Source organism: Antedon mediterranea, chromosome 9 (genome assembly GCF_964355755.1).
Source record: "Antedon mediterranea chromosome 9, ecAntMedi1.1, whole genome shotgun sequence".
NCBI classification, from domain to species: Eukaryota; Metazoa; Echinodermata; class Crinoidea; order Comatulida; family Antedonidae; genus Antedon; species Antedon mediterranea.
The window spans coordinates 1,498,693-1,524,196 of NC_092678.1; the positions used below are offsets into that span (position 1 = coordinate 1,498,693).

Genomic DNA, 25,504 nt, shown 5'->3' on the forward strand with positions numbered 1-25,504 from the left:
TCGATAAAAATACAGCTCCAGACTATTAATGGAACATTCCAGGCTGCTTCCGGCGGGTTAATTTTTTTTTCAAACACTGCGCGCGCTTACTTGGTGTTTTTTAGTGGTGTGGTGGTGGTACAGTACAGTCGGCTCCTGTTTTCATAGATTTAAAAAATATACGTTCGATATAATCATGGTAAGATAAACATTATTATTAATAATTATTCTATAAAGAACGATTACTCCTACCGTAAGTGTAGGGACGTTCTGCTGGCTGGTTACTGGAACTGAGTAGGCCTAAAAGGCTAGACTAGGCTAGGCTAGGGCCTAGCCTACTAGAGTAGAGAGAGTCTTCTAGCCGGATCCTTCTAGCCTAGGCTACTAGCTAGGCCTAGGCCTAGCCTGTCGACGATCAAAATGTCAGGTTGAAACACGTCACTACTGCGGCCGGCTCAGTGTTTAGGCTAGGTAGTAGTAAGTACTACTGTGTCTGGGCCTAGCTGGCCTACTACTATTCTAGACTTACAAGAAAATATAAATACAGACCATGATGACTTTTTGATACTCGGATTCATAATCATATTAATTTATTTATGTAGCCCTCCCGAGTCCCTGTCGCTTGGATTTTATACTTTTTTGTGTGCTTATTTATTTATTTATTTCGTTTTCTTTTAGTAGGGTAGCCCTCTCAGTAATAAAATAAAACTGCTCTTCCGAGGGGCCCTACGGCACATTTAAACAAAATTTGAAAACAACTTAAACTAAACTTAAACTAAAACTTAAACTAAAACTATTTATGTAATATTATGCACAACAACTTGAAACTAAGTATGCAAGGATTTCGTTATTAAATTCAAACAACTTGTTTACCACCAGAACTCATATTTATTTTTCAGGATGATGTAACTGCTGGTGCACAGCGATCTCTCATGACATCATTTGACCCAGGTCAACAGAGTCCGGCAACAGAATTAGAAGAAGCAGAAAACCAGTTAAAAATAGAAATTGAAGAACAATGGTTAAAACTGAACAAGGTGCATACAAGACTATCCCTTCAAGGAATCAAAAGATATAATTCCATACAGGGATATTATTTCTTTTATAACAACCGATCTCAGATGTCACTAGTTTGATGAATAGACTACAGTACAATATTCCAGCCTTTTATTTTTGAATTTGTAAATTTGGCTACAGACTGAGTTATTTGACAAACAAAAATAAACATTATCAACAGACAGACATTTTTGGTATGAATGTCTACACTATCAAACTAGTTTGACATGAAAAGTGTGATGTACCCAAATATGGTAGTGATATGCCAAATGATATGGGGGTGGGACTATAATACCTGGAAAAACATTGGTTCAGGAAAAAATGATTGGTAAGCATTTCTGAACCGGCTGAAGAGAGGCTTACACTCAGACCAAAAGTCAATACTGGGACTATACCCGAGGATATGCTTGTTTGTGAAGTCAGACATAAAGTAAGGGGTGGGGATATAACCCAAGGATATACGGTAATTACTACAATATTACTTTTAATTGTAAATGTTTTAATGTAAATTTATTCTTTTATTTTTCTACAGCTACAAGCGAAGTTAAATCAAGAAAAGAAGATTGGAAAAATAAATAACCCGGAATGTACAGTAAGTTACACTAATATTACCTATATTGTTTTACTGTTTAAGATACTGTACATTATTCAACTGATAAGATACTGTACATTATTCAACTGATAAGATACTGTACATTATTCAACTGATAAGATACTGTACATTATTCAACTGATAAGATACTGTACATTATTCAACTGATAAGATGCTGTACCTTATTCAACTGATAAGATACTGTACATTGTTCAACTGATAAGATACTGTACATTATTCAACTGATAAGATACTGTACATTGTTCAACTGATAAGATACTGTACATTATTCAACTGATAAGATACTGTACATTATTCAACTGATAAGATACTGTACATTATTCAACTGATAAGATGCTGTACATTATTCAACTGATAAGATGCTGTACATTGTTCAACTGATAAGATACTGTACATTATTCAACTGATAAGATACTGTACATTATTCAACTGATAAGATACTGTACATTATTCAACTGATAAGATGCTGTACATTATTCAACTGATAAGATGCTGTACATTATTCAACTGATAAGATACTGTACATTATTCAACTGATAAGATACTGTACATTATTCAACTGATAAGATACTGTACATTGTTCAACTGATAAGATACTGTACATTATTCAACTGATAAGATACTGTACATTATTCAACTGATAAGATACTGTACATTGTTCAACTGATAAGATACTGTACATTATTCAACTGATAAGATACTGTACATTATTCAACTGATAAGATACTGTACATTATTCAACTGATAAGATACTGTACATTATTCAACTGATAATAAACTTTTTTATAATTAATACTTTATCTTGTAAGCTAAATAAGCTATTGTTTCCCGGTAGATGTCACAGATATCTGAAGCTAAAGAAAAAAGATTACAAGCTGAAATTGATGCCAATATTAAAACATCACCAAGCTGTGAGTAATAATTTGTTATTATATGTAAATGTTTTAATCTGTATTTGTTATTCATCTTGATACTTGCACACAGTCAGGCTTGTCACAGAGGACACGATCAGAGCATATTTGGTCATATCACTACCATAGTCAGGCTTGTCCCAGAGGACACAAGAATTGAAGCTCTGTCTACAATATAGAAAAATGTGAAGTGCCCATATGGACACGATCAGAGCATATTTGGGCATATCACTACCATAGCCGGGCTTGTGACAGAGAACATAAGAATTAAAGCTCTGTCTACAATATAAAACAATTTGATGTGCCCATACAGTATATGGACACGATCAGTACCATATTGGGGCTTATCACTACCATAGTCAGGCTTGTCACAGAGGATACAAGAATTAAAGCTCTGTCTACACTATACAACTTTATGTGGCAAAAATATGTGATGTGCCCATCGGACATGATGATGTCATATCAGTTCCATATTTGGACATATATCACTACCATATTTGGGCACATCACACTTTTTGCCACCAATCAAAGGCTCCCTATTCAATGCACAGAAACTAGTAGTGTGATATGCTTAAATATGGTAGTGATATGATATCATTTCCATATATGGGCACATCACATTGTTTTGTCACATAAAGTCTGATAGTGTAGACAGGGCTTAATATTTTTAATTATATAATGTCTCTTGATCTTTAGTACTTAGCACAAATTCTGAGGTAATTGAGGCAGTTCTTTTGTCCGATCTTCAAACATGTGTTGAGCAGTTGAAACAGACATTGTCAGTGGTAAAGACCCAGCGCAGAGAGCTTGTAGAGGAGACAGAAAGGTAACGTTATATATAGATTTTATTGATGACTATTGCTGGAGACTTGGTTTTGGAGTTGCGATCGACCCTCCTTTAAAAAATAAGTGCTAATCCTGTTTATGTATTAAACTCTATCCACACTCTAGTTTGACAAGAGAAGTGTGAAGTGCCCAAATATGGTAGTATTATACCTAAATACGGTAGTGATATGACATCATCATGTCCATTATGTGCACATCACATTTTTTTTTTGTCACATAAACTTTGATGGTGTAGACTGAGGTTTCCAGTAGATAACAAAACAATAAATTTTCATTTTAAATTTATTATTTTCAGGGAAAGACGACTCCTAAAACAACACAAGGAGGTAAAAGCTTCCATAGAAGAAAAGATTGAAGTAGAACAAAAGATTCCTGAAAAATCACACGATAGGTGAATACTGTTTTGTTTTCACAATTATTACACAACCAAAGCTCTGTCTACACTATCAAACTAGTTTGACAAAAAAAGTGTGATGTGCCCAAATATGGTAGTGATATGTCAATATATAGGCACATCACAGAGCTTAACAGGTTAAGAAAATGTTCATAAAATCATTATACCAGGAAATAGCATTTTAAATCAGATGGTTACCAAGTTTGTTGTCATTTTCAAAAGCAATGCGACTGACATAAAGGTGTCCCAGTACAAATGTCCATTTTTGCTTTGTTGACTGTGTTATGTTTATTATGGCAAATAACCCATAAATAATTTGTGTTTTGATGGATTTTCACAAGTAAATTACAATAACCACTGGGTTGTAATATCATCTTTTTAAGTTGTGTAAATCCCGGTTTAATACCTTCAGTACAGCTTCTTTCTTTGATATACGTATCATAAACACATCAAATTCATTACCTTATCACATTGTTTCAAGTTCAACACCTTTAAATGAACATATGACTTACACATAAAAACTATGAGAGGAGGCAGCCTATACGAGTAATACTCTTTGTCTCCTTATTTCACTTAAAGTAAGCAACATTTGAACATGTCATATACCGTAGGATTAAATTTTTGATAAGTGTTTGATAAACTGTTATTTTAAAAATTTTATATTTTTATACCATTTTTTAAGGATTCTTTTGATATAATTTGTATGTTCTTTATCAGTTCCTTGTTTTTAGGACCCAAGTGGAAATAAGTTTTTAACTTTTCTTGGCATTCCTTGTAATCAAGGCCTGTGTTTCTGTGCAATTGTTTTTTCTACTTTTTTTTTCATTGTTTTTATTGTTTTTTAACCTTGATTACTAAATAAAGAAATTCAATTCAAAATTCAAAACCGTACTGGTGAATTTACAACCCTGCTATATTTTAATTGATACTCTATTTTATCGATCATTAAATTATCTCTCTTTTTTTTTACAGTGAATTAAAAAACTGGGAAGAAATGAAAAAACGTTGGATTGAAAAACAAAAGAATTTAATGAAAAATCTAGGCCAATTTGCTAAGCAACATTTCCCTATGCCAAATATTCCAGATAGCAAAAGGAAAAGGGTTTGTACATGTTAATGTTTAGCCTGGTTTTGATCAACTGTCTCTGGTGCTTACCACAAATAGCATGTTGAATTATAAGTATATACAACTATACACCACTTTTTCAAAACAGAAGAAACACAACTGGAATAGTGTGTGTTATGGGTAACCACGACCAGTAGAAATGTTCACATAAGCAAGCAACTACGAATCACATTGCATGTGCCGTATATAGTAACCACGCTAGCTAGTCACAATTACTTCCATATTTCGACATAAGCACTCGCCCCACGGTTCCTTTCAATTGATTTGCTCTGTCTACACTATCAGACTTTATGTGACAACAACATGTGATGTGCCCATACTGTATGTAGACATGATGATTTCATATCACTACCATATTTGGGTGCATATCACTACCCTATTTGGGTGCATCACTTTTTTTTTGTCAGAACTAGTTTGATAGTGTAGACAGAGCTATTCAACTCCATATATTAATATATATTTATCTATATTGACAGCATCTATCCGGTAAAACTGTTGATGACGATGATGAGCTCTTTCAACTTTTTGAAATTTTAGAGGTAACTTGAAATGAGTTATTATTATTATTATTAAAACAATGTACTGTAATACACACCTTTTGATAAGGCTGTGTTTTCGCAGCCATAACAAAATTATCGCTTAATTTTTTAACCAATCAGATTAATTAATAAAAAAATAAAGTGATCAATACCAAACAACCAAGTGCCCAATGACAAAGCAACAATTTGTCCTTCAGGTCAAAGGTTAATAATTATCCCATTTGAATGAGATAATTACTGGTTAATTTTTCTTGAGCGGAATTGGTTAAACCCTGCTTCCACAGGCAGTTTATTGGTTAATTAGGTTATATGCATGATATGCATATAACCTCTTGATTCTGTCAGAATCTTTATTTATTTATTTATTTATTTATTTATTTATTTATTTATTTATTTATTCTTTCCTTAGCACTATTTGTCCGTCAATTATCTTGGTATCAGTTTCATCTAACTAAGTCAATTTTTCAGAGTATATTCCTTATGGCCAGGAATCGATGTGGTTATGTTTTCACGGTGCGCAATCAAACATTACGCGGTCTACGCGCGATTTAACGAAATCACGTTTGTAATCATCTTCACAAGCATATGAATCACTTTTAAACAAAATTTGGTACTCGTAAATTTCAGGTCATATTTCATCATATGGCAATACAATTACGTGCGTAGCGCATATAACGCATGCGTACGCGCGCTTAAAATGTTCAAAATTGTCAGAATTTATTTTCGATGAAATTAGAGTACGTTTCAGGCAATTTTAAGCGTTTAAAAATGGCCATAAGTGCGCAGATTTTTGCACGCGCACTGCGCGTCAAACGTTATTGCGCACTGTTTTTTTCCGATTACTGTTGTATAACCTTTATTTAACAATATCATCAAATTGTATTATCTTTTCAACGCCAAACAGCGTTATACGAGTACGTCAAAAGTGACAGGCTACGCACGTGTAAGTTAACAAAATGGTGAAAATATGCTAAATTTTAAAATTAATATATATCGTTAGAATGCTCGGGAACACCGATTTTTTATTTCATTTTCTTGAAGTGTATGTATCATATGTATGATTTATTATGAAATCAAGAGAACAAAAGTTGATTAAGTCATCATTAATGGCATATTAAATTTACAAAAATTAATTTCGACAATCAAACAAATTATAACATTTTCTTAGGCCGAAATAACAAACTTAACATTAACTTTCTTCCTTAAGAAGTTCATATATTAAAGTTAAAAGTATGTAGTTTGACAGTGCATCATTTTTAAAAATCTTTAAAGATGTCATCATAGTAAAACATTATAATTCATTGCGGTATGTAATAATCTATCTGCACCAAAGTGGTTACTGCATAGAAAATACACGGAGGAATATTTCCATAATTTTTAGTCAGTTGTGTATGGCTCGGTGGTCTTTGCTCGTGTCTATAGCATTCAAGGTACCGAGTTCGAGTCTCAGCTTGGGAAACGAAACGAAATAAGATTATTTTTTATTATCCGTATTGTTTGTTCAATTGTATTTCTTAGTGTATAGATTATACAGATGATTTATAATGAAATTTATTTAAAAACACAAAATGTGGTTTATGACATTATATACGCAGAAGGATCTTTGATCGGATTATGATACCGGCTATTGTATTTGCGTTAGCAAGATCCTATCACATAATTATTATAAATAACTAAAGATTCTGAGAAAATCAATCAATCAAAATATCTTAAATCAATCAATTATCTTTATTTAAATCAATGCATATAACCTATAATTCGTCATAGTGACGAATTAAATCTAGTTATCAGTTAATTTTGATCGGTTAATTTTTCCCTGCGAAAATACGGCCTAAGATAGGGTTCACAAATGATAAACCAAAAATTGCGTGTGTGAAAACAGTTTATATATGACTTGAATTTTAAACAGAAAAATTAAATTATATCAAATCGTTTTTGCAGGTTTTGATGAATAAAAGCACAGGTGAAGACAAGCATGACCCCTACGTACAGGTCACATCAAATTTTTGGCCCCCGTACGTGGAGTTGCTTCTACGATGTGGCATTGCCAGACGACATCCCGAAGACAGTAATAGAATAGCCTTAACGTCGTACCACATGTAAAATCACACCTCCGAAGTATCCTAAAAACTGTGAGAATTTTGCGATATTTCAGGTTATCTCCCACCTTCCGCTAAATACGCAATTTTTCCCGATTGTTTTGGATTTACGATATCCAATAGCGTATACATTTACTATTACAGTAGTTGACCCCTTGTAGTTGACCCCTTTTGGTTAACTAGAGTTTTAAAAATGCGTTGCGGGTTGGGAGACATATTTTCGACAATGCACATTGGCTATTTCCATGTTTGGAAAATAGTGCCATACATTATTTATAACAAATCCTAATGCTAAAGATTTTGTAAATAGCACCCTCTATGTTTGGATGTATTTTGTAAAATTTATAGCACCCTCAATAAATTGGCCATGTTTTTATATGTGGAAAATAATTTGGTATTGTATTTATTTTATTTTTAACTTCTCACTAACACTGTTAGTGAAGGATCGGGACCAACAGGTGGTAAACACCTCTAAAACGGTCCAGTCCCAATTGCACAGTTTCTGTGTGTGACAGTGGCTGTGTTTGTGTGAACTAGTACTAGTATATGTGGCAGATGATTGTTTAACAGTTATCCCTAGCACCATGTCAAAAGATATTCGTCAGGTGATAAAATAATTAAATTCATAGCAAAAAGAGTTCCATTAAGTTTATTTTCACAAGTGGGGCCTCTGTAAAATAATTTTGTATGTAAAATATTGTATATACTGTATATTTGGCAGATCATTGTTTAAAAGTTATCCGTAGCACTAAAACAAAACATGGTTGTCAGATGATCAAATAATTTAATTCACAGCCAAAAGAGTTCCATTTAGTTTTCCTATCACTCACTAGTAAACAAACCAGACAGTCATTGACTGACTGATGACCAGGCCGGCTTCATGCTATGCAAGACTACAAAACTGTAACAATTAGCCTAGGGAAATGTTTTTAATGGCTGTAATAATACGCTACACTGAAAAGGTAACATCTGCTTACTTTTTGTTATCTTAACATCTAATTTACTTTGTGTACACAGAACATCTGCGTACTCATTTTATTTTGAATTTGCTCGGTTGTTTTGCTTTATGCTGTATGTAAATGCATTGAATCAAATTACACACTGTGGTCTTAATAAGTTAAATAGATGTTTCCCCTGATCAATATTATCCACAGCAAATGTGTTCGATGAACTTATGCTTGCAGGGCCGTACGCAGGATTTTATTTGGGTGGGTGCTGATTAATATATTTTGGTCCATTTTCATAATATTGAGTACTTATTTATTTTAAGACCCTTTAAGATGTGGACCTTTTGCAATTTGGGTGGGGGAGGGGGGTGCGTACGCACCCGTCGCATCCCCCTGCGTACGGCCGTGGTTTGTTATATAATGAATACTGTAAGATTCTTGGAAAGAACACAATTCAATAGAAAAAAGCAACATTGAATAAAAAGCCAATTCAATGTTACCATCCATAACAAAAAAAAATAATAGCGTATATGGCTGAGTGTGTCCCAGTGGGCCTGGGTATAAAGTTAGGGTGTGAGATTATACTTGATTGAATCAACAGGATGCTGAGCTTCGGAGATCAAAAGGTTTTTCTGTGGCAGCGACACAATCGGTTCCACGCTCCTTACAGACAACGCGCCTAATCTTGGTATTTGTCGCAGCCAGACATTAGATCAAAGGACTGTTATAATTTCCTATCTTGGCAAGGCGAGCTAGCTCAGTGGAATTTAATAAGATCTTGAGTTTCGCCTAAATTTTACTCATAACATTCTTTTTTTTTTTTTCGTCCATCCAGCTAATGCCACCAACTTTTTTTTTCAATTTGTGTGGACTTCTTTTTGTCGTTATTGTAGTGTTCAAATCAGTAGTAGACATGAAATAAGAATAAATATTCTATGTTTCTCAGTTTTTTATTTCTAAGATTTCTATTTTCCAATTTGTTTTCTATATAATTTGTGTACGTAGCTGATTCAACCTAACTGAAGCGGGTCAATCAATTAATAAAATTAACTTATAATATAATTTAAAATTAGTTTTGACAATGAATACCATGTGTGCCTCATTGTTATTGGCCGGTTTTCTACTTGAGATCCTTGAACTTATTAATTTAACCAATCATGTATAGCCTCTTAAACATCCTGGTCTGAAAGTTTGGCACTTTTGAAGAAAACTTGAGTTATCACAAAGTAACCAATGCTTATGGATTTTACTGTTGATGCTGTACAATGGGACCGGTCACCTGGAAGAATTCTCCACATCTGTCTGTGTGCTGTCTGCTCCACTCAAGTCAACAGGTAAAGTCTATAAAAATAAATTTTTAAGAATTGTTAAAACTTTTTTACCTATATATAGTACTACTGTACTTTACAGATATTCACTATCTCTTATTTCTGTAAACGCGTTCAATTTCTCATAGCATCTGTCATGAGCCAGATATGTTTGTTCTTTTTGACAAGTTTTGGTTGTAATAGTATTATGCTGTGATTACTGAAATTTACAAATTGTAAAGCTCTGTCTACACTCTATCAAACTTTGTGACAAAAAAATGTGATGTGCCCATATATGGACATGATGATGTCATATCACTACCATATTTGTGTACTGTATATCACTACCATATTTGTGTATATCACTATGATAATCCATAAGGAGAGCACTCATGTTTATCTTACCATATTTGGTTTGTAGTAGTTATGAACCATTTGTGATCCTAAAAACATTGATATCATACTAGCAGAAACAAACTTCAGGTATGGTATCCAATTCACACCGGCAGGCATTTTTGAAAATTTCAAATTCAGTTAATAAAATTGTTTTAATTGACTGTTATTCACTGTTTCTTTCAACCGTTCTATTTCTCTCAAGTATCAATTTTTCAGTTTGCTTTCTTCGCCATACATCATCTACAAACAGGAAATAAAAAAAAGATTTCAAACAAAATGTGTGATATTCTTCCAAGAATTTAATCAAACATTCATTGCATTTACTAAGTAAACCCACATCCTGGTAACGACTCACATTTTTTCCGGAAACTTTCAATAAACATAAAAACTATTATTTATGATTACAATGACCTTGAGTTTCAAAATATAAAAAAGACTTCTCCCATATTTTTCAGATTTTATGTTTTTTTTTATGACTTTAATTCAAGGTGATGTAAAACACAATACAACTTGTACTATAAATGTGCACCCAATTTTAGTTTTATAAAAAGTAAAATTTGCATATATTAAAAAAATAATAAAGGAAATGATGCATTTAATTTGAATTTATAAAATATTATTTGATTAATCTAATTAATATAAATATGTAGTTAGGACAAGAGTAGGCTAGGCAATCATAGCCTATTTTTTATTATAATAATACTAAATAGGCCTAGTGGTGGTGCTTTGTGTGTGTGGGTGAGGTGGGGGGGGGGGGGGGCTAATAAACTTGAATTAATTACAATACAGTAATAAGTATTAAAAAATAAGAATTAAATAACATATTATTATTAATTAATTATCACTGACACTGTTTGTTTTAATATTAAACAATTTGACTAGCTAGCAGTAACCTTGTGATGGCCTATGTGTGTAGTCTAGCCTAGGCCCTAAGTCCATCCCTCTATACCTTGCTTACTTTAGACGGCACCGGGGAGGAAGGTCTACTACCGCTAGTAAATACAGTAATAATTAGCTAGATAGTGATAGGATAGTGTAGCCAGGCCTAGGATTACACTTACAAAATGTCTCTCCTCCAGGAGCAATTTGGGCATTAATCATAACCCATTCTATACCAGCACCAAAAAAGAAAAACAGTGGAAGGAATCTATATATTCCTAGTCTACGTTTCCCTGGCCAGCGATTTAAAAAACGACGAAGAGTGTCACTTTGCATAACTGAAACTTACGATCTCAACGCCGCCATTCTTATTTTTTTAGCAGACTACACGTTTGTTTGTTCGTACTAATTTTCTCGTGGCTTTGTCTAACTGTGTCTTATGGCTTGTGTGATTGGCTTAGATTACGACGCTTACTGATACTTTTGTTCATTCGGCCAATCGGCTGTTAGTTTTGATTGATTGTTTTGAAGGCTGGGCTTTAAACGATGGTGGTCTGTCGCAGTTCAACTTAAGAAGAAGGTTCGTAATTTTTGTCCATATTTGTCAATCTAAATTGGGTTTTTTCACTAAAAATTGTGCTTATTTTAAAGATAATATACCTATTTAAACGATTGTTTAAGACTTCGGTTAAAATAGTCATGGTAAGAATGAATTTCAGTGTCTAGAAATAGTCAAGTTTTGTCCTCTTTTGAATTTCTGTGTGCGACGGACAGAGAGCAGCAGCTGCCGAATTTTGTATTTTAAAAGGAATGAGAGCTAGCATAGCACAAAAGGTTGATAAAAAACGCAAGCATAAGGCTCTATCGCATCCTAAATTGGGTATATTTTATGGTTAATTCAACCTTTATGGTAACGTATAAAATTGTTTTACGATTATTACAGTTAGGCCAAGGACACATTAATTGAAAAATTTAAATTTGCCTAACTGAAGCTAGCCTACATTCAAAATCATGACAATGCATCAAGTCCGCACATACCGGCTTTATAAATTACTTTAAGGATAATATTAAGAACGTCACATTTGGTTTAAATCATAGAGTACATGGCACACCACATGGCAAATCATTCGTTTATTGTTTAATAAAAAAGCTATAAAATCAATTTTCTTGGAATGTGTTTTTAATAAAAATAATTATAGGCTACAGTACAGTAAGATAAGGTTTACAAATGTAACTGGTCATTTCCTTGTGTAGTTGTTAATGAAAACATTGCTATTACAATTTGTAAAAGTTTTTAAAAACAAGAATTTATTTAAATAATATTTAAAGGAAGGTATCTCACTGTATGTGCACAAGTAAATAAATGCAAGAATCAAATGTTAATAATAGATACACTGATGCATACTATTTATATCAATTCATTATTTTTCAGTTGATGTGTCCCATTTCTGTGAACTTGCAACAGCCACCATTTCCACAACCAGGCCACGAAAACATGGATCAGAATCGATACCAGTACCCACAAAGCCAGTCGCAACATCCACAACAACAGCAGCATCCTCTGCATCAGCAACATCACCCGCAACAACAACAGCAGCACCATCCACAACAACAGGTGCAACACCCACAACAGCAGCAGGGGCAACACCCACAGCAGCAACAGCACCCACAGCAGCAGGGGCAACACCCACAACAACAGCCGAAACTCCCACAGCAGCAGCAACAACTCCCACAGCAGCAGCAGCCACAGCAGCAGCAGCAACAGCCACAACACCTACAGCAGCAGCAACAACAGCCACAACACCTACAGCAGCAGCAACACCCGCAACAACAGCAACAGGGACAACACCCACAGCAGCAACATCCACAGCAACAGCAACAACATCCACAGCAACATCCACAGCAACAGCAGCAGGGGCAACACCCACAACAGCAGGGGCAACACCCACAACAGCAAGGGCAACACCCACAACAGCAAGGGCAACACCCACAACAGCAGGGGCAACACCCACAACAGCAGGGGCAACACCCACAACAGCAGGGGCAACACCCACAACAGCAGGGGCAACACCCACAACAGCAGGGGCAACATCCACAACAGAAACATCCGCAATCCCAACAGCAAGATGTACAACACCAAAACCCATATTATTAGTAAGTATAATATAATGTGTCATTTTCTGTGTATTGTTTAGCAATAAATAAATAAAAATTCCATTAAATACGTACTGGCATATTCACACACTGGCAGTGGTAAAGCAAAGAGTTGCCTCAGCCAGTTGGCCCATTTCTAAGTTTTGATTTGTTACAAATTTATTGTAATAAAATATGTATATAAATGATGTTTATAATATTGATCAAATTACAGTATATATACTGAAAAAAAATGAAGGTTTTCCATGGACAGAGAAATGCTTATCGGGACGCTTATTATTAGGAAACATTTTGATAAGCTATACTGTAATGCCGATCGATCGACTTATTGGAGTTTTAGCGTGTGCTGCAGTACAGTAAAATCAAGTCTGAACAGTGTCATAGGCTGAATAGGTGGGAACAGGGCCTTAGTAGCAATTTAATTATTGATATTACTGTATATCTTTACAATAATAATCCTTTTCACACACCAACAAAATTGGTATACAGTACAGTCTATCTAAAATGCACTATAATTAATAATGGTAAACATGTTGTCTAACCCAAGTGTTTTTGCAAAATAGTAAGCTGTGAAAGAATTACATAATATGTGTTTTGAGGCACTTGTATGTACTGTAGGTCATGTGATAATTATTATATTTGTGATAACCATACTGTGGTTGAACAAGTGAATTTTTTGTTTAGCTGCATGCCAATTTTAATGCGTACATATCATTTCTTTGTCAATAATATAATCCTTTGTAAATCAGTTGAGAAATACAGAGCATAAACAATGGATTATTTTGTACAATATACAACCAGATAAGGAATTTGTATTTTACTAGAATACTGCATTTAAAAATATTATTAATAATATTCCCTTTGAAAATGAAATGACAAGATCAATGTTTCGGAATCATCATGGAACCATTCTCAAGAAGAAATGAGTAAAACATTTTTAAACTTTTGCTTATTTTTTCTTTGAGGATGGTTCCGAAACGTCTATCTTTTTTGTCATTAAATTTCATTAATATTCAATTGCTTTTAATTTGAAAGTAACAAAAAAAATTACATTACACACCGAGGAATAATTGTGTTTTTTTTTTCATTTGGTTGCCTCATGACTTTCACATTTTACAGTTAGTACTGTATGGGTCATTTCCTTTATGACCTCTAGGTCACCAGTCCAATATGTATTTCTGTTTCTCACTCATATTAATTCTAGTTATTTTTGGTTTCTGGTTATTTTAATTAATTTTCATAAAATCCTTTAACTGTAAATATCAAAGGGTCCTCATTTTCAACCACATGCATTATTTTAATATTTAAATATTAGATTGTAATGACAAACTAAAGTTGTTTTTTGTTACATGGTTAATAATACATGGGTTTGTTTAGTAGCCTACTAGCCATTATATAGGTTATCCTAATGTGTGTTCAGTCTACATTAGTTAAAAATAGTAATATGGACTAGTAATATAATTTTTTCTTTATTTCATCTTATTTAGTCCTCAACAATTCCAAGTGAAGCAGGAACCAGCCGACTATTACTCACCAATGGTACCAAACGGATACGTGAACAGTATGTACAATAACGATATGCAGATGAATGGTTTACCGCCTCACAACGGGATACACATGAACGGCGTGTATAACGGTAATATGGCAACCATGAATAACGGCTACCCTCCCAGGAATGGATTTCACATAAAGCAGGAGCCTATGTATTGCAATAATCCAAATCAGATGCTGAACCCTGTGGGACAACTACAGAATCCTGCAGTTTCCACGGCTCTGGCGTCGACCGCGACGACAAAGAGGAAGGGAAAAAGCAAAAAAGTGAAGCAGGAGACGTTAACGGATGCGTTTCCCGTGAAAAAGAGGAGAAAAGTTGATAGGTTTAACGGCATGCCCGAAGAAGAGGTCGCGAAGCGGGTGCTACCAGATCATCTCAAGCTGGGCTTAGATATCATGATTGTAAGTTTACTATCATTTCTCTTTATTCCACCCTGTTCCACCCAAAATTAATCTTTTTATAGTATGAATTCAATCTGCGTTGTGATAGCTGAAGTGACTAAAAAAAAAAATGGAAAAATTATCCATAAGCCTCTATTTCATTTGAAGTTTATAAAACACATACAGTAGGTTGTTCGTTTGAATAGCCTAGTAGTAATACAGTTTAAATGACTTATCATTTCATTTAAGTTCACCATACTGTAGTTTGTTTAATCCTAAAGAACAGTCTGCGATTAAACAAATTGTAAATTGTGTTATAATAAATCTTAATAAATCAAGTCTGTAGAACTACAGTACATCACATTACCTTTGTTCAAAATGACTTATATTAATTATTTATGCATACTGTACTGTTTATTAATTATACTTCTTCTCAGTACATTAACTTATAATTCAGCTGCTTTGATGAAGCTGCAGCGGTGTCATGTTCAATTTTAATATAAAGCACCCCCAGACAGTGGACACATTCAAATGCATATGACCAAATCATACATTTCAAGATATTTTGAATACAAAAAATACAGTTGTAGAGCATTGTCCTGTACCTATAGTACTGTATAGTAGTACATCTGTATTTACTAACCGCACCTGTGTTTATATGTAAATAATAATAATCATACATTTATAAGAATTTCCCTTATGTATTTTAGAGGGTACAGTATGACATCCACTTACTCTTATTAAATTATTTAAAATTATAGTTCATAATTTTATGCATGAAGTACAAACCAATTTATTTTCTGCAAAAATATTTGTGCATTTAAATACAATATTTCCCCTTTGTGTTATTAGTAGACTAATTTAATTTTCTATGTCGGATGAAAACAATCTTTTTTTAAACATTTCAAAATAAATGAAAAATATGAAATACAGGTACAATTATTTCTAGAATTTCTTTGATGCTATTTATTTGAACAATAAAAAACAGATAATTCTAACAACAAAACATTTAAAAACAACATTTCCATTTAAAATTAGTTTACATTATATTATACTGTAGCTCAATTTGTTGATAATTATTCCATTTTTAGTTACATTATCCTTAACATAATAATTATTTAGCAAGCAAAAATTATTACTGTAATGTTATCGTAAATGAGTAAGAATGTTGCACATTAGGTCGATTCTTTCGAGCCTTAAAAGTGGACAAATAATTTATGTTTATAACCTTTGAGTGTAGCTCAATAAATTATTGAAAAGGTGGCGTTTTACATAATGTTCATTTTTAGCATGAGCGCATGCATAATACGGCTAAATATCATATGAATAGTAATGGCAACATCTCCATTACAGTCGGTAATCTAAGAATAGCCTACTGTACTGTGGTAGTAAAGAAGCTCTTTTGAAATACAGTACAACAATAACGTATTAAATAGTGCGGTTTTTCATTAATTGCAAACTGATGAGATATTTTATTACTTTTTAAAATTATAGCTACGACAATATTAATAAATGAAATGCTACAGTATCTCTTAAGTAAGTCTTATGAGAATTACAGTTAACATGTGGTTGTCTGGTTTTATTAATCGATTTACTGATTTAAATTAACTTATTTCAAAATAATAAATAATTTACTGTACATACAGTACAAGGTATTTTAAACTCATCACTAATTTATATACTTATACTAGAATTCAATAATTATTGATTCCGGTCTACACCCAATTCTTTCTCTTTTTACTTCCTTTAATTTCACACATTAGGTCAAACTAAGTTTATCTAAATTCCACTTAATATTTGGTTGAAAATAGTGCATTTACTAAAGTATGTATTCTGTCATTAATAATTGTTATGAACATAAATTTCAAGTCGGTAACAGGCAAACACGTGAGCTGGAATTAAACTGAACTAGTGTAACACCCCAGGAAATTATACTGTTTCCATCTGTAGCTTTAACATTGTAGATTTGTAGAAAATTCACTATAGAGTATATAAACAATTATAATACTGTGCAGTGTACAGTAACAACACCAATACAAGTACTGTAGGCGACTGTAAATTATTTAGTCGACATTGTAATGTAAATTACAGCAAAATGATAATGTAATCATTATCCAGCACACTAAAACCCCGCCTCATTCTTGTACACTTACTTTCCTCTGAAACGAAATGATATTAATATTATCGCCAACCCCAGATAGAAAGTTGCAATGTACAGGATAATTTTTGTTATGTACAACTTAGCTCATGTCTTTAACCAATGGCGTTTGTGATGCTTATTGTTTTATAACCAATCGCGTCGCTTATTCGGAGCTTAATGAATAAAATTGTACATTTATTTACAGTGTTGCTGACGTTGCTAAAATTAGTTATTTTTTTTAATCCTTTTGAAGAATGAATACTATGTTTTATGTTCTTCAATTTGGCTAGATTTATGGCCACATTACCTGTACATTATACAGCATGTTTTCATCAACTCTGTTTTACCTTTAATGACCTTCTTTCAAATGCTGCTTGCCGTCGGCGATCTAAAAGCAAATTTTTTTTTTACCGAGCTATAATTTTGCACAGTGCGCATAATAAAATTAAAACTTTTATTTTAACAGTAACTTGAAAACCATAAAGGTTTTCTTCAAACAATTTGCATACTGTATACTGATAATATACTATATATCGACTTTACTATAGTATTGTCGACTTAGTATTTTTGATTGTTTTCCATCATCCATTTATTATATATATAAGTCAATGACGCAATCTAAAGTTCAAACATGATTTTAGATGTGTTTAAAATGGGCGTATCAAGTTGATTCTATATAAATAAAGTTATTTAATTAAAATCAGACGGTCCTTTTCAGCTTTTAAATTTGGATTTTTGTCTTGCCATCTAAAAAGTTTCTTTCTTTTCTAGATCGGAATCAACCCTGGATTATTCGCTGCTTACAAAGGGCATCATTACGCAGGGCCAGGCAACCATTTCTGTAAGTTTGATTTACTTTTTTATCATCCGAAACCAGGCTATGGTGGTTACTTGTGTACTATCTTCAATAGAAACGTTTCTCTTTTTTATAATTATAATTTATTATATCAGAAGTTTGAAATGTATTCAATATAAATGTTTGAAAGTTATCTATCCTTTGTATACGTCTGGAAAAAAAAAGCTTTGGCTATAAAAGTCAGCTGGCTACCGATTAGAGGTGGCACTCGTGGGGCTACTGTATGTGACTCAGTTGTATAAGCTCACCCCTTGAGATTTGTGGGCTTTCAAGCCTATTTGAGTCACAAGTTCAATATCCTTTTGCAATAAAACGTACAGTAAAATGGTGGCTATAGTGAATCTCTTCTTATTCCATTACTTTTTGTTTTCACTACGTGCCTATTATTGAGTAAAAATATACGCATGCTCATATGTTTCTGAGCATGCGCAGAGTGACTTTTTTACTTGATAGACGAGTCATTAAAACAAAAATTTGAAGATTTGAAAAATAGTATTTTAGGAATCTGTTGTAATGTATGAAACACCACCACACGTCAGACAATGAAATGAATTGCAATGAATACTGTTTGCCACATGCCCCCACTGTACAGTAGATGTTGAGATGATTAAATTTAAATTAAGTTATATTTTGTAGTAAGGTTTATTAATTAGGGGTTGAGTACAGACAAGCATTCTAGAGTTATATGTACAGTAGGTGCATTTTGTACAGATGATAGCTAAGGTATTAAGTAGGACATCTATAAATCATGTAGTTTTTACTCATTCAAGAGTAAAAATATACGTGCTGTATGCATACTGCATCTTACAGTACTGCTTTCATGTTTTTTTTCTTAACTGTTTTTAATTAATCAATTTCAGGGAAGTGCCTATATCTGTCAGGACTAATTCCAGAACCAATGACTGCGATGGACGACTATAAACTACTAGACTTTGGAATTGGGTTTACAAATATAGTAGAAAGGACATCACGGGGAAGTGCTGATCTATCAAAGTAAGTTGGAAGAATTATGCTCTTTGAAAGAATTTAGACCAGAGATAAAGTCTGTTTTCGCCAAGTTTTGTGCCCAAATTTTGAACGAATTGACTGTTTCAAGCCTGTATCCAGCAGTTAATCAAACCCCTTTTATTTAAAGTGCCATTTTCAAACTAGAAATTGCTAGTATATGCCAAATTCATAACAATTTTTGCCCATTCTGACCTAGCCAGCAGGCAAATTCCATCTAAAAGGAGACCTAAAACAGTCTCCATCCCCTTGTTTTATCCATAATTCCATAGTTGTCCCTTTTTGAGGAAACAAAGAACTCCTTCTTGCTTCAAAATACTATGTTGTGCCACCATTGTCTGGACATTATTCTGTCTCCTTTACAAATACCTTTACAATTAAATGCTATCGTTGTGCGGTATCTTTACAATAACCTTTTATGATGCCTACCTGTACCTGTACTTAATTAAAGTTATTCTTATATACGTTCCTGTAACGCCTTAACACTGGTATAACATTTGCTAATTACTGTACAGATATTTTGATGTAAGTATTGAAGCAGCTGAGAACAAAATGATAATTTTCAAGGCTTAATTAAAAAGGGAACCTTTTAGCAACACTTTGTCTATATTGCTACAGTTTAACCAGTAACTGATAAGTCGTTAGTGTTGCTAAAAAAAAACACATATTTTCAAATCTGAACTAGACAAGTTTCTTATTGATAGTATTGTAAAACTAGGAAGAATTTTTTTAAAGAATATTGTTTGCCATGTTTTCATAATAACTTCTCAGAATTTAAATAATGATCCTTTTATAAGATGATAAATGTTGCATTTCTAAAAAATAATAATTTTCAAATACTGTAGTCATACAGTACAGTAGTAAGTCCTCTCCAACAAGATACAAAACAGGTTAATGTATAAAACCTACTGTTCAACAAACATGTCATTGCCTGGCCTTAGTGTTGAAATTGTTAGCATTTTTAATTTGAAATCTATATTTGGAAAGGGAATTATTATAATTACAAGATGTGTATAATCCGTAAATGGAATAATCCTAGTTAATTAGTTCACGCCATTAGCTTGAAGTTGTTGTTACCTTTTAAGAAATGAAGCGTTCCGGCCAGTTGGTTCTTGTCATCAAGAAATGTTGTTGTAGAGTGTTGTTTGCTTATTTTCTTTTGCTCTTTTATAACAGCATATTATTTTCCATTATAGTAGATATAATTTGTTAAATGTCACACGCACTGTGTAAAAACAATGTAATGGGGTAAACTACATTATATTTACAGAATATAAAATTGTGAAAAGATTTACCAATACTGTGTTCAGTTAGATTTCTCAAAATCTCTTTATTAAATTTATTCATTAAAAATAATTTTACATTAAAAACATTTTTTAACAATGTTTGACAAGGGCTACAGTAGCACTGTGCAGTAAAAAAAATAATTGTTTTTATTGTAATTGTGTATGTCCTTTCTTTGCTTACATTTTAAAGCTTGTTCGTGTGGATAACCTAATTCCTATTTTGTTTAAACAGAAAAGAAATTAAAGAAGGTGCCAAAATTTTGCTGGAGAAAGTGAAGCAGTATAAACCAAAGATAGCGGTGTTTAATGGAAAGGGCATTTATGAGGTGTTCAATGGTTCAAAAAATTTTGAAATTGGCCGACAGCCTGAGCCCATGGAAGGCACTGATACGGTAATCATATTATTTTGCTGTTAAGCTCTGTCTACTAGTTTGACAAAAAAAGTGGGATGTGCCAATATATGGTGGTAGTTATATACCCAAAAATGGTAGTGATATGATCATATCATGTCCATATATGAGCGCATCACATTTTGTTAAACTGTGAGTTTAGCTTTTCATTTTCATGACAAAACTGTATAGCTTTTTGAGTCATTCTCATGTTTTTGAGCATGCACAGAATGACTTTTTAACTTGACTGCTGGATAGTTGTGTGGAGCAATGTGACAACAAAGTTGACTATTTAAAGCTCTGTCTACACTATCTAATCTAGTTTGACAAAAAAGTGTTATGTGCCCAAATATGGTAGTGATATGTCATCATCGTGTCCATATATCGGCATAGCACATTTTTTTGTCACATTAATAATTAATTACTAATAGTGTACAGTAACACACGGTATAGAATGGAAACTTAATTTATATTACAAGGAGATACAGAAAGGTTTGTAGGTACAGTACAAGTAACCAGGAAGTTGGGAGGTACAGGAAAAATATGGAGATACAGAGAACTGGGAAATTAGCAGGTACTGTACAGGGGATAGAGAAACACTAAGGTATAAGGTAGGGTTAAATAGAGAAGCACAGTGAAACTAAAAAAGGGAGAAAACCGGGATAAAGTTTTGTACTGAGTTAAAACCAACAAATAAACCAGTCTTTGGATGAACGACTGATGAGTTTGCGATATTGAAATATAAAATGCAAAATCACCAATCTCCAGCAATCCAGCCTGCTATACAGTGGACTAAATCCACATCGCTCCCCACCCAAAATCTGACCCCCAGTTTCCTTCTTCCAGGTATACTCTACATATAAACCATGGCTAATCTGTCATATGCATACTCACTAGTCCATATCCTTTCAGTTTTCGTTACTGGACAGTTAGGCCTTTTCAGGAAACCCCTTTTCCTATACACCAAACTGCTTTTAATCTTATTAGAAACCATGCGAAATTATGTTAATTTTTGTGACTGCTTTAGTCAGGTTTTGTCATGTGGGTCACAGTAACAAGATAGACTGATATTAAACAACATGACACTATTTGATTAAATGATAATTTCTATTCTAAATAATTTTAATAAATGTTAATTTTTGTTGACTGTTTTACTCAGTTTTTGTCATGTTGGTCACAGTAACAAGATAGACTGATTATAAAACAAAATGACACTATTTGGTTAAATTATCATTTTCTAAATAATTTTAGTTGGGTAAATATAAAAGGTGAAATATTTGTTAATGTTAAAGATAAATATATTATTATTGGTTAAAAGAAATCATTTCAAATAATTTCATCATTTCAAACAGTAAGGTTGTTTTGGCAAGTTCTCTACAACTTGTCAAAATGCTTACTCACTCTAATCATAGTCTAGTCACTGTGTATACTGATTACATGCTGTATAAGCTGTTTTTATCAAAGTATTGTACACTGACTTTGTTGAATTTAATAGGCTGAAGGAATATGTTTTTTTTAGGTTTCTACCCGCTTTAATTTGTATCTAGTACAGTAGCACCCACTTTAAAAGGCCTTTGTATTCCTTAACCCCTGGCATCTATCCTAAACCATACATGTATGATAAAGTATGAAATCCGCCATATGTAATAATGTCATCTCTATTCCTGGATTGCGCTTTATATTCTTGGTTGTTGGTACATTTGAAAATAATTTATTATAACATATAATGATTGACATAATTCACTTATCAATCATTCATAAAAAAAAAATTTAGTTGAAAGTCTCATGAAACATCATGAGTCATGCTATCGAATGCTTTTCACAACATTGAAATTAAAATGTCTACTTCATTACCCATGAAATGTAATGAACAGCATTATATAAATGGTACTGAACTGAAATTAGATTATTTATGAAAATGCCATTTGGCAGTCACTCAGAACTCATTTGCATAATCAACATATTATATTAAGTGTATGTCTTGTTATTGGTTAGTGAGGGCAGTATAGCTTAATATCCACTATGCATGTCAGTGGTTACTTAAAGGCTCTGTCTACACTATCAAACTAGTATGACAGTGTGATGTGCCAAAATATGGCAGTGATAGTCATTATGTCCATATATTCATACCACATTTATTTTGTCAGAAAAGTTTGATAGTGTAGACAGAGCTTTATGATGATCCGAATGTGGTTCTTATTTGTTAACCTTTCTACAAATAACTTTTTTTATAGATTTTTGTCTTTTGTATTCATTTTTCTGTTCTGTATTCTGTTTATTTCCTGATGCACCACCCTTGTGGTGAGTGCCACTTTTAAAAAAGTGTAATAAATTCCAAATTTCAGAAAAAAAAAAAATATTCTTTAACCTTTTTTTTATTGCAAAATATTTGTTTATAACCTAACAATTAAATGTGTATTTTTCAGGTTATTTATGTAATGCCGTCATCGAGTGCACGCTGTTCACAATTCCCAAGAGCACAGGATAAAGTAAAATTCTACCTCAAACTGAAAGAACTCAGAGAGGAAATAGTGTCATCTTCAAAGTCTGTCGCAAACACAAGCACGGAGGGAAATAAATCTCCAACAATTCATGAAGAACCATCTGAAAGCAAAGAAGATGCGACAACGAAAAACGATTTTGACTCTAAAGAGTTAGGTAGCAATGACGCTAAAATTGAAAATGTTGAAATGGAAAAACAACCTGTGATTAAAACGGAACCATGTGGCGAGAATGAAACGGGATGTATTAAAGAAATTGACATTAAACTTGAAAAAAATATTGATGGAACAATACCAGCGTCTAATTTACATTTCCTAACAAAGGATGGGAATATAAACAATTGCTCCTCCACCCCTGCTACTCAAAATGGACTAACTCAAGAACATGTCAAAATCAAACAAGAGCCAAAGGAGAATGAACCAGAACAAGTACGGTGCTCGGCGGCGGGTGATGCCGCTGATAATTCACCACAACCTTGTAGTCTTAGCCAGAGGATGTTACAGACCGCATCCTGGGTGCAAAGTCTTCCCAGTTTGCCGATGGAAAACCGCTTTGAAGATCAAATCCCGAATATCAATAACCCTCAGCGATCTCAATACTTCCACCAACCACCACACGGCTCCATCGGTTACTACCCCCCGCCACCCCCGCAACAAATGAGCGACCAGGTAAGGATGAACCAGCATTTGACATCAACCACTTGGATGGCTGGTAACCAACAAATGATGTTTTCGTCGCATCCAATGGCAGGTCATGCTCCAATGATTTCTAGTCCGTATACGCAAGCAATACTGGCCCATTCATCTAGTATCTCACAATCAATATCATCAATATCCAATGCTAAAGGCACATCCTTATCAACATCACAACATCGTAATCCCCAAACGTCTAGTAGGTAGGAAAAAATCAACTATAATACAACAAAAAAATAACAAAAAAAAACATTTTTTATAATCATAAGTTATTGGTGTTTGCAAGAATTTATAGGCTTAATTAGGCTGTACTGCCATTTTAAACTTGTAAGAAAATATTAAATTATTTCTAATCTAAAATAAATTGAACCCTCCCTTTACTAATAACAATAATCTGTTAAATGATAAAGGTTTTAGAATTTTAATTCTGTCATATAAAAATATTTTAGGTATTTGTACAATTTTCACCCGATAATAATGTACATAATTATACAGGCTTGAACTGTAATTTTTTTAAATTCAATTCTATTTTTTTTTTAATCCATCTTTTTTACCTAACATTGCAATCTCTTATCATGGTTTTAAAACCAAATTACAGTTTCTAATTTTATTGGTAATAACAGCCAATCAAATAATAATATGAATATGATTATTCCTGATAATAACAAATATTATTAGTGTAATTGTCAGCAAAGTTTCTAAGAACAAAATTAACCATTCAACCATTTAGACCAAGTAGTCTATAGGTACAATTTAGAATGTTAAAATTTTGAGAAAATCCTGTACTATATTGTATATGAGCAATATATAGATATTCATGTTCATATTAGCTTGTATGATTGTGATCAATATATACACATACCATATTTGATCTGGTAAAAATCCCTTTTGAAAAATGCGATTGTAGAGTTGTTGGGAGTGGGTTGTGGTATTGCACCAGAAAAATGTTTGGACGTATCTTAATAATATGTGTATGAACCTATGTCCTAAATTAAGAGGCTGGGTTTGAGTATGGGGTTGTACAAGGTCAAATATGATGATGTGAAATAATTGACAGAAGTTGGTTGGTATTCACTTCCTCTATACATATCTCATTAAATTTAAAAAAGGTAGTAACACTATGAAACAAAACATATTACGTATGTGATTAGATAGATTTAATGCATTTGCAAATTCTGGTATTCTCATTGGCTTAAATCCCATGCCTGAATTCAATATACTTGTTTAATCAACGTATTCCTGCTATCACAATCACTAGAGTGTACTGACTGTACCCCTACTTTTTGATAGTTATGTAATACCCTAAGGCGGGTTAAACTCAATTTCTATTATACCTCTACAAGTTACTTAAATATTCTATGTAAATTTAAGTACTGTAACTCTTGACCCCCTAATTTGTTTACAGGTGCTGTTTTAGTATGGGTTAACCCATTTTAAGAATGGGTAGTTCCAT

General features: G+C 33.0%; 2 protein-coding genes and 1 long non-coding RNA gene across 5 annotated transcripts; 2 read left to right on the forward strand and 1 right to left on the reverse strand.

The window, feature by feature from the left end:
* Window positions 1-98: 98 nt before the first annotated feature.
* LOC140059570 (centromere protein K-like) lies at window positions 99-8,477 on the forward strand. The gene is made up of 9 exons (XM_072105521.1): window positions 99-178; window positions 879-1,016; window positions 1,568-1,627; window positions 2,484-2,559; window positions 3,256-3,385; window positions 3,701-3,796; window positions 4,772-4,901; window positions 5,402-5,464; window positions 7,406-8,477. Exons 1-9 carry the CDS (start codon window positions 176-178, stop codon window positions 7,565-7,567), a joined length of 858 nt encoding a protein of 285 aa, XP_071961622.1. The 5' UTR covers window positions 99-175; the 3' UTR covers window positions 7,568-8,477.
* Window positions 8,478-8,644: 167 nt separating this feature from the next.
* LOC140059571 (uncharacterized) lies at window positions 8,645-11,513 on the reverse strand. Its single transcript, XR_011847229.1, has 3 exons — window positions 11,442-11,513; window positions 10,223-10,453; window positions 8,645-9,851 (listed from the first exon to the last, which is right to left on the reverse strand). It is a non-coding gene; the product is annotated as an uncharacterized lncRNA (long non-coding RNA).
* Window positions 11,514-11,631: 118 nt separating this feature from the next.
* On the forward strand, window positions 11,632-24,518 carry LOC140059574 (uncharacterized). Of its 3 annotated transcripts, none has more exons than XM_072105531.1 (7): window positions 11,632-11,672; window positions 12,525-13,246; window positions 14,734-15,202; window positions 18,093-18,162; window positions 19,038-19,170; window positions 20,701-20,860; window positions 23,284-24,518. In XM_072105531.1, exons 2-7 carry the CDS (start codon window positions 12,528-12,530, stop codon window positions 24,256-24,258), a joined length of 2,526 nt encoding a protein of 841 aa, XP_071961632.1. In that variant the 5' UTR covers window positions 11,632-11,672; window positions 12,525-12,527; the 3' UTR covers window positions 24,259-24,518. The 3 variants fall into 3 exon arrangements, with proteins under 3 accessions (XP_071961632.1, XP_071961631.1, XP_071961630.1); XM_072105530.1 differs by lacking the exon at window positions 11,632-11,672 and adding an exon at window positions 11,681-11,794; XM_072105529.1 differs by lacking the exon at window positions 11,632-11,672 and adding an exon at window positions 11,907-12,002.
* Window positions 24,519-25,504: the final 986 nt, after the last annotated feature.